We start from the raw sequence: 14,268 nt of genomic DNA on the forward strand, positions 1-14,268 counted from the left end.
CCTTAGATTGTACGCCCCTTGAGGGTTAGGGACCTTAGATTGTACACCCCTTGAGGGTTAGGGACCTTAGATTGTACACCCCTTGAGGGTTAGGGACTGATGTGAATGTACAATATACTGTATATGTAAAGCGCTGCGCAAATTGACAGCACTATGTAAGTACCTGAAATAAATAAATAAAAAACTGCTGTATATGTTTTTAAATAAGGTCTTAATAGGTGTGAATGCAAGCATAGTGCACATTCATTTATAGTTAATATTGCAGCACATTCCTTTATTATGAGGTCACCATTTTACTTTAAACCACATTGGAATGAACACTGTAAAATAGTTTACCAAATATTAAGCTAGAACCCCATGCAAAAATGAAGAAAAAAAAGTGAGGTCCCTCTAAAAAAAATCCATACAAGACCATTGCCTGATCATGGTAGCCTGGCAAGCCAGGGAAGAGAGGAGACAAGCATGCCCCCCTCCTCCCTCCTGAATCACACCAGGCCATATACCTTCAAAATATTAGGTACTTTGCCGGGGGGAACCTTCTTTGGCAAAGCACCATATCCCCATATTGATGAGAAGTGCCTCTTCCCCACAACCCTGGCCCAGTGGTTGTGGGGATATGTGGGAGGGGGGATTCCAAGAATTTGAAGCCCCTTTTATCAATAAGGGGGCACCCAGATACTGCTAATACTACTAATGTACCCCTATACTTATTACTCTGGGATGCAGTCAGGTACCTGATCTCCCCCTTATTTAAAAACTGGGGTTCCAGATTTAACCATAAGTGTAAGCCGTGTACCCGGGTGGGCTCCCCAGGATACAGTGAAGTCACGAACGAGGAAAGCAACCCCAACACTAGCTTTTGTCACAACAGAATTTTACTTAGAGGTGGCAAATAAACACAACCACAAATGCTGGAAACATACAATAAATTTACATACACCCAGCCCAAAGGCTGAGACCCTTGTGCTGCACAGCACAGCGCCTTCTGATGGATGAAGGTAGAAGGTGTAGTAATTTACCTACTGGGGGCACAACTAAGCTGCCACACCTTACCTGTTATTACCCTAAAAGAGCAGGAATCAGTGTATGGGTGTACAGTATGGGCTAGCCTGCGGTGCAGCACAACAGCTTACAATCTTACACAAATCTACAGTATTCCCCCTCCCATAACTGGTCCTGTAGCACATGCCTGAGTATTCCTTCTGAACAAAACGCCAGTCTGGCTTGAGTCTGTAGGATATTATCAGCTCTTCAATGTGAAATGTTACTTTAAGTTGTGGAGTCCTTCCAATGATCAGTAACAACACTTGTGGCCTGACACAGAGACCCTAACTAGCTAACTATAGGCCTGTCTCAGTCTCTAGGCGCCAACACTGAAATGAGGTACGTGCACAATCTTATCGACCCGGGACTGCCTTGCATATGGTGACTCTGAACAGAACATATATCTCTCCAATAAGCATGCGATGTCATCAGCAGTATATGTTGCTTTGCTCCTCTGTCCTCATCAGCTTCCTGGCAGCAAATCTTCCTTTCTTTGAACAGGCTTAGCATCTTCAACACCATCAGCTTCACTCAACTGAATTTCTGATTACGGAGGGCCGTCCTCACAGCTGGATGGCAACGGATTCTCAGATCACTCAGCCATCTTCTCTCTCAAGCATGGCTACCCTTCTTTTTCCTGTTCTCTCCGTGTGAAAACCCCACCCCTTATTGAATATAGAAATCTCTATGCAGTCTGAGGCTGTGTTAGAAAACAGTGACATCTTGTGGCTAAACCGCAGAATGTCAGTAAGAACTTTTGATTTACTTCACAAACAAAGAAAGCTGTTTCCCCATCTTACAATAAGTCCCCCCACTTTTCTGTTTGGGGCATTCAGAGGAGGGGAAGAAGCCCTTGCCTATCAGTCTATCAACATTGGAACAAGGGTGCTTTGCAAGTGGAGGATTTGCTACTCCCTTTTTTAAATTTAATTACTACATACCCCTATAGCTTTGGGTGTCTATGTCATTCTGGTGACAATACATTGCTGAAATATAGACCAGTCCTGTACAAGTTTATAATTTATCTATGTAAATAGACCCCAGCTGTGAAAGAGCCACCTGCATAGTTATATTGCATAATTACCGCAAGGTGTAAATAATGATGCAAACTGTTCAGCTTTTAGCTCCAGTCATGACAGGTCATGCTTCTCAGACTTGAATATGCGATGTTTGGGATGTATTTAGTGCTTTCACCAACACCAACCCTACATCTCATTGCTGGGACCGGTCTACACCAACAAGTAGGACATAGTTTCAGGAGCACTGCTATTAATGAAAGGACAGATAGGAAGGGGAGTATTTATTTTGCATTATAGGAGGAAATGGACTGATGTTTTCAGAATATTTGTTGATATACCTGTAGCCCCCTCCTAGAGAGGTGCTAGGATGGAGATAGTTAAGTAAAGCATAATATGGTCTTCTGCTCAACAGGAGATTGTTAGACACATTATGGGGTTTATTTAGTAAAGCTGGTTAACTCAGAATCTTGTGCACTTCTACATTGCTAAAGTCTAATTGAACAAGCTTAGGTTAGAAGCTGATTGGTTATCATACACAGGTGTACCAGATTCGGAGTGAACCAACTTTAGTAAATAAATCCCTTAGTCTCTCTCTCTCTCTCTCTCTCTCTCTCTCTCTCTCTCTCTCTCTCTCTCTCTCTCTCTCTCTCTCCTGAAAAACTTTAGATAGATCATCCTGTATGACTCACATGGCTGCTGTATCTGGGTGAAGGTTCATCTGTATCCACGTAACCAGGAAGGTTCTGGGTGGATAGTATGTACCATGCAGATGGGCAGTAAGAATATGGATGATGCTCCAGCCAATTACAAGGAGGTGTGCCCATAAGCATGCTGGGTGCTTGTATTTATATTCAGTGGTCATATGAGATGTGGGTTCTTCTTCTGAGAGGGGAGTTCCAGCTAGGGAGAGTGTGTCTTCCCTCTCCCTGGTACATGCTACCAGGAGGCCTCAGGTGGGCCTGGAACCTATATAGACAGCTGCTGGGTGTAAGCTAAAGCGTATACCTGCTGGTGTCCTGAAGATCATTTGTCCATTTAGTCTCCACATTTCTACAAAAGGATTTTGCTCCATACTTTGAATAGTCTGCTACACAGTTCTACCAAGAGACTCCACAGATCCACTTAGAGAAAGCTGTCCTCAATTGTGCATAGTTCAATTTGGAGTATACCACTATATCCCTTCCCTATCCCAGTTCTACAACAAAAATAAAAACAACAAAAAACTACAATCCCTAGACTGATCAATGGAGTAACAAGCAAAAGTTGTGTGCACCTGGCCATAGGAAATACTGTTTGCTTGGCTGTGGATCAAGATCTTAGGAAAACACCTGAGCAAAATACCAGCAGCTCCTACAGGGGTACTGCTACATAACATTTATGGATTTATTGAAATTTGTAGTTTTCATTACGTTTTACACTAAAGGGGTTTGACACTCTCCGGCCACTTTATTAGGTCCACCTTGCTAGTACAGGGTTTCCATTTTCTTATGGGTGAAGTGATATTTTGTGATGAACCTGATGGTTGGTTCCGGATGGTTTGTGGCTAAGGATGGGGATTCAGATAGGTAATTGGAATAGTCTTCTTTAATGAGTTCAGGTGGATTTTTAATTTTTATTTTCACTATTTATTATTTTTTTCTTTACCACCCATATACTACTGTAATGATCACCTCCACCCCAATATTCTCCATTTCTTCATTTGCATTCTGCTCTCTGGTTTCTAGATGTACCGTAATATACATATCTTTTTATATATTTTTATTAGCCACCACTCATGTTAATTATTCACATCAGACTCTTGTGTTAGTACTGTTTTGACTATGTTGTTATTATGTTCAAACTTCCCCCGTTGCCCTATCGGCGGTGCTCCGATCCCATCCACCAATCCATTCCGCTGCTCTTCAAAGTTCAAATCAACCCGCCCCATCTGGTCTTTTCCCTATAAAACACCAGAGCCCCTGACAGCCAATCAGGTCTGAAGAAGAAGCCACTGCTTCGAAATGCATCACCTGACATTTTCCTGCTCTGCCATTGGCTGCCCACCGAGTCCCTGTCTTCCTTGCGGTCCACGCTGGTTTCGGTGCCATTTTCAAACTCACTGCACTGCTGACAGCTGACGGCTCCATCCCTGTTCCTCCTGAACGACCCGGACCCATCCACACAGCACTGATGGACTGACGGCTTACCAAGAATGACCTTTTCATGCTTTCTTACTCATGATGTTTGTGAGTAGTTTTAATACCCTAAGTTATTAATAAATTAATAACCCTCTACACTCAGTTTGGCGGCCCCTTCTGTCCGTTTTTTTATCGATTTTGAACTTCAGCAAGTCGTCTTCACCACATCTAGATGCCTAAATGCATTGAGTTATTGCCATGTGATTGCTGGATTGGCAATTTGTGTTGCCAAGCAATTGAACAGGTGTACCTAATAAAGTGGCCGACGAGTATACATGATGATATTTTCATTTTAGCTCCTGGTAGATCATCTGAAATCTATTATGATCTAATTAGTTTTTTTCATTCTCTGCTTACAAGAGCTTTCTGCATGTACAAAAAAAAAAAAAAAAAGGGTGTCTCTGGAATTTTTTTAACAAAAATGCTGGCAACTATGTCATTTGGAAAGAAAAACCTTGTTCTGAAAGTGAAATTAAGTGAACAACACCCACGTGACTGTCTATTCAGAGTGTTGGCACATCGGAGTAAAGGTCATATATTCCACAAAGACTCAGGATGGCGGGGAGGACTATTCGGGGAATATTGCTTCTTCTCTCTCTATACCAGACATGTAAGTTTTACATTCTTCATTAGGAATTGCTGAAGGGAACGGGTGTTATTTTAATGGTATAGATGATTGTGATCTGGGGTTAAGTAGCGGGTGCAATTCTCCCCGGAGTGAGCCACCTCTTAGACAAAGAGACTCCTCCAGTGATTTCTTGACAAAGCAGCAGTGCATTTATTTATGCTACATACAGGTTATATTCAGCTGCTGTACACTAGGGCCCCATGTACACGGGACACTTCTGAACGATGGAAACTGACTGCTGGAAAACGTAGGTTAAAAAATGTCTGTTTAGCCGCATTTGCATACCGTGTTTATGTGAGTTTGCGTTTAGAAGCGTTTTTTAAAGATAAGCACAGGAGAACCTCCCAAATGCCCAGAATGCACTGAAAAGTGGTAAATTATTAACTATTTCAGACTGTTTCATAGAAATACAGAGAGTAGACGCAGACACAGCAGTAAGTGTTGAGATTAGCTTTGGTGTGAGTTGCTCATTAACATTTCTTTTGTTTCCAAGGGTGGGAAAGGCATCTGGTGGAGGGAGTCATTAAGGCCACTTGGCAGGTGGTCTTCATGAGGAATTTGAGATGTGAATGGTCATTAACATATCTTTTGTTTCCAAGGGTGGGAGAGGTCCGAGGTGTGAATTGGTCATTATGATGTGTGACAAGCTTGGTAGGAACATCCTGTGTTCAGTGTTTTGTCCATCTGAGTACCTTGAAAACACTTTGCATGCATTTTTCATGATGAAAAAAGGCTCTGGACAGCATCGGGAACTGGAAGAGTTGAATAAAAAATTTCAAATGCAAACGCTTATAAATGCGTTTAGCGGCATTTAAAAGCATTTTGCGTTTGAAATGCTGATAAAAATTTTCTGCTTTAAAAAAAACGCCTGTAAACTCAAATGCCTGTAAATGACTGTAAACGACTATGTGTACATGGACACATAGGAAAACATTAGGGAGTGCAGTGTACATGAGCCCTTAACACACAATAGCAGTTCTAAAAGGTTGCTTAAGTGTAATGCTTGTAAGCCTCAACATACATAGAGCTTTGTAGTCTGTACAGAACTTTAGGCCTCGTTCACACAGGTGACAGCCCTTGCTGCCTTTCTGAAAAGCAATCCATACTGGGTCACTTTTTAGGGAGCTGTTGACAGGCAGATATTAGAATGAGCCATTCTTCTCCTGAGGATGCCGAGCCCAGTTTGTATGTTTCAGGTGCAACTAAATAACCTTTCAGGGAGATGTGTGTTCCATGGGGATAAACTTAAAGTTTCAGAATGAATAAGACAGAAATCTGGGTGAGATGTAAACCCTAAACCAGACCTCACCACCGTCTTTGGTAGCCACTCCCTCCTCCCTTGTTTCAACCCCATTGTTGTGTAGTGTACCCCGTAAGGGCCGCTGCAGGGTGCTTGCCTTTGGAATTGCCCTGACCTTACAAACACCCGGGCCCTCCTGACTCTCCAGGCTCAGTCATGAGCTTTACATGTGACATCCAGCAACCTTACCACAAGTAATACTCAGCTTACATGGAAAGGGCAACAAAGGTAAAACTTGACCGACAATATTGTATTGAATGCTTCAAGGAGGTCAGATTGACAGTAGGAACAATACACAGCAGGATAGTCTTAGCAATGAACCAGTTAAAAAGACAACAACGAAAAATTCCCAGCTTACCTACCAGCCATCCTGCATCAAACCGAATTGTCCTGTCTACCAGTTCACATTAAAACCAGGAGTTTTGTTTGCACACATTTAGAAGGAAAAGCGTAAGCTGCAGGGCCACTTCACAGCACCCCAGTATACTGCAGTCCTACCTCAATCAATTCTGAGAGTCTCCAAAGTTGGAGCACATATATATTAACCCCTTGCCCTGCAGAGGGTTTACCCCCCTCCTGACCAGGCTGTTTTTTTGATACGGTCCTGCATTATTTTAACTGACAATTGCACGGTCATGCATCATTGTACATAAATTAAATTTATGTCCTTTTTTCCCATGAATTGAGCTTTCTTTTGGTGGTATTTGATCATCTGTGCATTTTTTTATTTTTTGCGCTATAAACAAATTGAAAACATTTTTTTTTTACTTTTTGCTATAAAACATATCTAGTAAAAAAATTTTAAAAATCACATTTCGTCATAAATTTAGGCCAAAATGTATTCTGCTACTCTCTGCTTTTTCACAGGTAAATGCTGCTGTCTCATCTCCACCTTAAACTGTCTCCTTGCTATGCACTGACGTCTGCAAACCTCAGGATAAATAATCTATATCTTTTTGTCTGTGGTGATTGATTCCCACCTCCTTTTTGCCTCTCTGATCAGAGAATCAATCATCTTTTATGACTTTGGCCTGCGTCTGTGGCTGGTCTGGCTTTGACCGATTCCCCCCCCAATTCATGTGTTCCTTATCAGTTCCCAATTGGGGTGGAGAAGGATTCCTCATTTGATCATCTCTCTATAAATTTAGACCAGCTTATGGGGGAAGCTGCAGACAGGGGGTACAGTCACAGATGGGGTATTGTCCTGCATGAGTGCATTTTCTACTGGAGTGCGAAACAACAGTTGAACATGGCAATTTAACTAAAGCAGGAGAACGATAGAACAAAGAACTCTACTGCATTCTGGATGGACTGCAAGCAAAACACCCTGGGAAACATCTCCTACAAGTCTGATTCCTACTCCATCTACCTTTTTAATATGTCCCCTCTACTCCTCCTTTTCATATTACTATCCTGTGTTCTCAAAATGTCATTTCTTTACCCCTCTGCTCCACGCCAAAGCTTATACATATCACCCTCACTGCTACCATCTCCCTTCTACTGCTCTCATCACCTCCTGCTGATACTAAACTCACCTGTTCACCCAAACATCAGGACAAGAAGGCATGTGCACAAATTTACATCCCACTCCCATCTTACTTTCCTCACCCTCTTTCTTCTCCTAACCTCTGAGGATATCTCCCCAGACCCTGGGCCTCCAGTATCTCACCCCCACACCAGGCACCCTCTTTCCTCCAGGAATAGCCACAATCCACTCAATCCCCGTGCTCCTAAAAACCACCCTCCCGTTTTCATGTGCACTCTCTGTCTGTAATAAGCTCACCTCTGTCCATGACCTTTTTGTCTCCCACTCCCTTAATCTACTAGCAATTACAGAAACCTGGTTTCTAGCATCAGATTCTGTTTATGCCGCAGCACTCACCCATGGCAGCCCCAAATGGACTCACTCACCCAGACCCAGTGGTCGGAAAGGAGGTGGAGTTGGTTTGCTTCTATCCCCGCTGAGCACCTTTCAAGTCCTCCCTAACCCTCCCTCTCTATCCTTCTTTTCTTTCGAGACTCACATTATTTGGTTGTTTTCTCCTATTTCTCTGAGGATTGCAGTGATTGATTGTACTCCTGGACCGGTGTCCCGCTTTCTTGATGACTTCTCTGCCTGGCTACCCTACTTTCTCTCCTCTGAATTACCCACTATCATTCTTTGTGATTTTAACATCCCCATTAATGTGAATAGCCCAGCTACATCCCAACTCTTCAACCTAACCTCATCTTTTGCATTAGCACAATGTATACAGTCCTCCACTCACTCTGATGGGAATACATTAAACCTTGTTTTCTCCCATCTTTGTACTCCCTACAACCTCACAATAACCCCCTTTCCTCTCTCTGATCACAATCTCATCACCTTCACAGTCTCCTCATCTTCAAACACCTATCCCTCCAAGCAGCAAACAATTACCGCAGAAACCTTCACAACTTTAACCCTTTTCTTTTCTACTCAGCAACTGATGCCTCTATGACAGAATCTCTCCCCTGTCCTGCCCTGACCTAGCCACTGCTGTCTACAACAGTTCACTTTCATCCAAACTAGACTCACTTGCTCCTCTTACTACATGAAGTATCCGGTCCCAACCATTACAGCCTTGGCAGACTGACGACACCAGAAATCTTGAGACATGGTTGTTCGCTGGAGCGATTGTGGCGTAAAACCAAATCGCAGCAAGCATTCACCATATATAAATCTGCTTTCTTAACATACAATTCCTCCCTTCATGCTGCCAAACAAGCCTACTTTGTCACTCTCATCAATAGCTTGTCATCCAGTCCTTGTCGTCTCTTCTCTACTTTTAACTCTCTACTTTCTCCACCTTCACCTCCACCCAGTACCTCACTCACTGCTTACAAGATTGGAAATCATTTCAAAAACAAGATTGATGCAATTTGTAGGGGCATCGCCACTGCACAGACATCCATCCCACTTAGCATACCTTATACTAAACTTCCCTCAACACTTTCCTCTTTTGACCTTGCTACTACCAAAGAGGTCACTAAGGTTTTCTCAGAAGCCTGTCTCACTACCTGCCCCCTGGATCCTGTCCCCTCACAACTACTACGGTCACCCTCTTCTTCCATCCTATGCTCCCTCACTCACATCTTCAATCTCTCACTCTCTAATGGTGCCTTCCCCTCCCCTCTAAAGCATGCACACATCACTCCCATACTTAAAAAGCCCTCACTGGACCCCACCAACCTGAACAACTTAAGACCCATCTCCCTGCTGCCCTTTACCTCTAAACTCCTAGAACACTTAGTCTACAATCGCCTGAGCTCCCACCTCACCGACAACAACCTTCTTGACCCTTTACAGTCTGGCTTTCGCTCACTCCACTCCACTCCAACTGCCCTACTAAAACTCACTAATGATCTACTAACAGCTAAAACCAATGGCCAATACTCCGTACTCTTACTACTTGACCTCTCTGCGGCTTTTGATACGGTTGACCATCCCCTCCTCCTCAAAAAACTCCACTCTCATACTATTCCCTCCAGCCCGTGCCCCCTCTCTTGACTTCTCCATCACGATCAATAATACAACCATCAGTCCCTCCCCTCATGCCAGGGTACTAGGTGTAATCCTGGACTCCTATCTGTACTTTCAGCCACAAATCCAATCACTGTCCAAATCTTGTAGACTTCAACTCCGCAACATCTCCAAGAAACGGCCGTTCTTAACCTCGGAAACCACTAATTAACTTAATCACTCCCTTGTTATCTCTCTCCTTGACTATTGTAACTCCCTCCTCATTGGCCGACCTCATTGCAGGCTATCCCCTCTTCAGTCTATCATGAATGCTGCTGCCAGACTCATCCACCTTACCAACCGATCGATATCTGCCATCCCTCTCTGCCAATCCCTCCACTGGCCCTCATTCAGTGTCCTCCACCCCCCTCTGCCAATCCCTCCACTGGCCCCCATTCAGTGTCCTCCATCCCTCTCTACCAATCCCTCCACTGGCTTCCCATTGTCCAACTAATAAAATTCAAAACATTAACAATAACATATAAAGCCATTTATAATTCTGCCCTAAATTACATCACCAATCTTGTCTTCAAATATCACCCAAACTGTACTCTCCGCTCCTCCCATGACCTCCTGATCTCTACCTCCCTTGTCTCCCCCTCCCATGCTCATCTCCAGGACTTCTCCAGAGCTTCCCCCATCCTCTGGAACTCTCTACCCCAATCTATTCGACTATTGCCTACTCTGACCACTTTTAGGCAATCTCTGAAAACCTAGCTCTTCAGGGAAGGCTATCCTACCCTCAGCTAATAATGGAATCTTCTATTCTTACTATCAGTTCATCCACCACAGTTATTACCTTTTGTACCACCAGCCCCTCCCTCTTAGATTGTAAGTTCCAAGGATCAGGGCCCTCTGAACCCCTCTTGTATTGAACTGTATTGTTGCTATAATGTCTCCTGTCATATTGTAAAGTGCTGAGCAAACTGTTGGCGCCATATAAATCCTGTATAATAATAATAAAAATAATATTTAAATACATTTTTGTACATTTAGTTTTTATGATGAGACAAGTGTTAGACTCCTAGACAGTACAATGATGGACTTTATAGGCACTACATGAGACCACACTTCATTTTATTTAAAATGTTATTGTTCATGTAGGTATCCACAGTATATGTGCCAGTCTTTTTGAGACAACTTATGTAGAGAAAAATAATCTAATTTAACTCTTTTTGTAGTTCCTACGTGATCATATATTATTGCAAATGTGCCCCACAGATAAAAGTCCTTTTTGGGTCCCCTATGTTTGCTTTTCAGACCTCGCATCTGGGTCCTTCTGCAGTACGCCCTATTAATGTGAGCCTATGTATATATACTATTTTTGTTTATTTAGGTATGCCTCCCTATTTTTTGGCGATATATGTATTAATGTATGCCATTTTTCTATCCTGTTAGTGTTCTACCTCCTGTAATATACAGTCCTAAGGAAGATATATGAGGAACACATTGACTGTTGAAGTTGGGCAAACTACAAATACAGTCCATGTACTACATAATTAATTGATAAGAGGAGGTTGTGTATTTTAGGGGATTCTTTTCCCAATCTCCCCTTTTTTTTTAATGTATGAACTGTTTCTATATATTCTAAATTGTTTGTAGAATATAATATAACTGTTTCAATGTATCTCAAACTGTTTTATATCTTTATATCTATGTAGATTAAAATATATAATTTTTTTAAATAAAATGAAGTGTGGTCTCATGTAGTGCTAATAAAGTCCGCCATTGTACTGTCTAGGTGTCTAGCAGTTGTCTTCTCTATAATTTCAATTGGATGTGGCACATTGAATGCTCTCAAACCCTTAGTTTTTATGATGTTTCATGAACTACTCAGACCAACCTATCTGGCACCAACAACCATGCCATGTTCAAAGTCACCTAAATCCCATTTCTTCCCCATTCTGATTCTCAGTTTGAACTTCAGCAAGTCATCTTCGCCACATCTAGATGCGTAAATGCATTGAGGCACTGCCATGTGATTGGCTGATTAGCAGTTTGTGTTACCAAGCAATTGAACAAGTGTACCTAATACAGTGGATGGTAAGTGTGCATATATATACACTGCTCAAAAAAATTAAAGGAACACTTTTTAATCAGAGTACAGCATCAAGCCAATTAAACTCCTGGGATATTGATCTGGTCAGGTAAGTAGCAGAGGGGGTTGTTAATCAGTTTCAGCTGCTTTGGTGTTAATTAAACTAGATGGGCAACAATGAGACGACCCCCAAAACAGGAATGGCTTTACAGGTGGAGGCCACTGACATTTTGAATCACTACACTGTCCAGGCACGATGTAGCAAACTGCTAGCTGGTTCATGGCCCCAATGAGGAATTTTGCAACCCAAAAGGCATCTTTTTACATTGAAAGGAACTCTTGGGGGTTACAAAATCATTATTTTCCCTAGTGCTTTCAGTCACGGCAATCTGCCAATACTCTTTTGTCAAGTTCAAGATTGTGAGATATCGGACTGTCCCCAGCCTATGAGCCTATCCACTAGGAGAAATGTGTCAAATTATGTCAATGAATTGGACTTTCTAAAGTTGTTACAAAACCTCTAACTACCATCTAACTTTGAAACCAAAGCAATGTCACTTGACCATCACTATTGAAATCTTCATGTATGCCTAACTCAAGCATTTTCACTGTATCTGAGCACCACAAACTGAAAATACTTATTTATTAATTTTCAATATTCAAAGCAAACCCACTCATCGATCCATATCTTCATGTTTATTTCGTTGAGACATCACTTTGATAAACACACCCTGGCATTTCTAACCATGACTTTCTTAGGGCAGATGATTCATGGAATCAATCTGCCCTTAGCTCAGACATGCAGACAGGGGGGTGTGCTTCCTTGAGAAAGCCCCTCCTTCCCTCCTTCAGATGTCAGAAACAAAATGCAAATGAAGACTCCTTGGATGTATGACATTGTTTTGTTATGGACAATTTTACTGCTTGCTTCCAGAATTTGGTAGGGTTTAATTTTAATCTCAGGTAAGATTAACCCCTTGCAAGTGTCAAGGTCAGCGATAATAATCTACCAGCAATATTAACCCCCAGCAAGTGTCAGGACCAGCAATGATAATCTACCAGCAATATTAACCCCCAGCAAGTGTCAGGACCAGCAATGATAACCCTCCGCAAGTGTCAGGACCAGCAATGATAACCCTCCGCAAGTGTCAGGACCAGCAATGATAATCCCCAGCAAGTGTCTTGACCAGCAATGATAATCCCCAGCAAGTGTCTTGACCAGCAATGATAATCCCCAGCAAGTGTCAGGACCAGCAATGATAACCCCCCGCAAGTGTCAGGACCAGCAATAATAACCCCCCGCAAGTTTCAGGACCAGCAATGATAACCCCCCGCAAGTGTCAGGACCAGCAATGATAACCCCCCGCAAGTGTCAGGACCAGCAATGATAATCCCCAGCAAGTGTCAGGACCAGCAATGATAATCCCCAGCAAGTATCAGGACCAGCAATGATAATCCTCCGCAAGTGTCAGGACCAGCAATGATAATCCTCAGCAAGTGTCACGACCAGCAATGATAACCCTCCGCAAGTGTCAGGACCAGCAATGATAACCCCCCGCAAGTGTCAGAACCAGCAATGATAACCCCCCGCAAGTGTTAGGACCAGCAATGATAATCCTACACAATATTAATCCCCAGCAAGTTTCAGGACCAGCGGTTATAATCCCCAGCAATATTAGTCTCCAAAAAGTGTTAGGTCGAGTGACAACCCCTGGCATTGGTGTTCAGTAGTACCTGATCCAGTGACATGGCCTTTCGCCTGTTCTGCTACCATAGCTACAATCTGTTGGGCAGGAGACCGTTCTGTCTGATTAGCAAGGCAGTACAATTTAAACCAGTGTGCTTGAATGCATACCTCTTCTGCTTTTTTTTTTTTTTTCGGGGGGAGGCAGCAAGGGTAATATGTCTAGTCATAATCTCAAATATAACAAAAACACCTACTGCAAGCAATAGCGGCAAGTCAGAGACAAAGTGATGATATAACAGGCAAGGAACAGACAGTACAAAACAGGGTATTGAAAATGTTAAGGTCCATTGACATTGGCCCTGATAAGGACATTGCTAAGGGTCACTCCCAGCCATTATTGCTCACCTCCACATCACAGGAGTGAGCTATTTCTCTGATTCAAACCCCCTCACATGTGCTCTCTCTCCCCTCATGCAGTAGCTCCGAGTTCAGCATTTGAGAGCTTGTTCCTGTGATGGTGAAGGTGAGCAGTAACAGCTGGGAGTGTCATAGCAACATCCTAGCAACATGGTAGGCCATAAGTGGCCTAAAGCAAGGACATTATTCAGCTTTTGTCAGAGCTGCACAATTATTCTTGTATCTACAGACACCCCTTATCTGCATAGGCAATGTTTTGGTAAAGGTGAAATATGCCTTTAAACATTAAGAGGATGGTTCTCCAGTCTTGCAGAATGTAAGAAGAAAATTACTTTTCTGAGCCTATCTCTGTGAATAACTAACACTGTCTGAGGGAACATGGAAAAAGAGGGGAGGGTCTAGCTGGGACTAAACCAA

At 42.7% G+C, this 14,268-nt stretch overlaps 2 protein-coding genes across 2 annotated transcripts in view; both read left to right on the forward strand.

The window, feature by feature from the left end:
- Positions 1-14,268, forward strand: part of LOC149472050 (uncharacterized) — a 481,288-nt gene that overhangs the window by 197,823 nt on the left and 269,197 nt on the right. The window lies entirely within an intron of this gene.
- LOC149472052 (uncharacterized) overlaps positions 4,747-14,268 on the forward strand; it is a 56,095-nt gene continuing 46,573 nt past the window's right edge. The window contains exon 1 of the mRNA XM_089693326.1: positions 4,747-4,850. Coding sequence (XP_089549452.1) covers positions 4,796-4,850 — 55 coding nt within the window. The 5' untranslated portion in view covers positions 4,747-4,795. The remainder of the gene's footprint in view (positions 4,851-14,268) is intronic.

This window comes from Staurois parvus, unplaced genomic scaffold (assembly GCF_062004578.1).
Source record: "Staurois parvus isolate SC_StPar_1 unplaced genomic scaffold, SC_StPar_1.0 ptg000024l, whole genome shotgun sequence".
NCBI lineage: Eukaryota > Metazoa > Chordata > Amphibia > Anura > Ranidae > Staurois > Staurois parvus.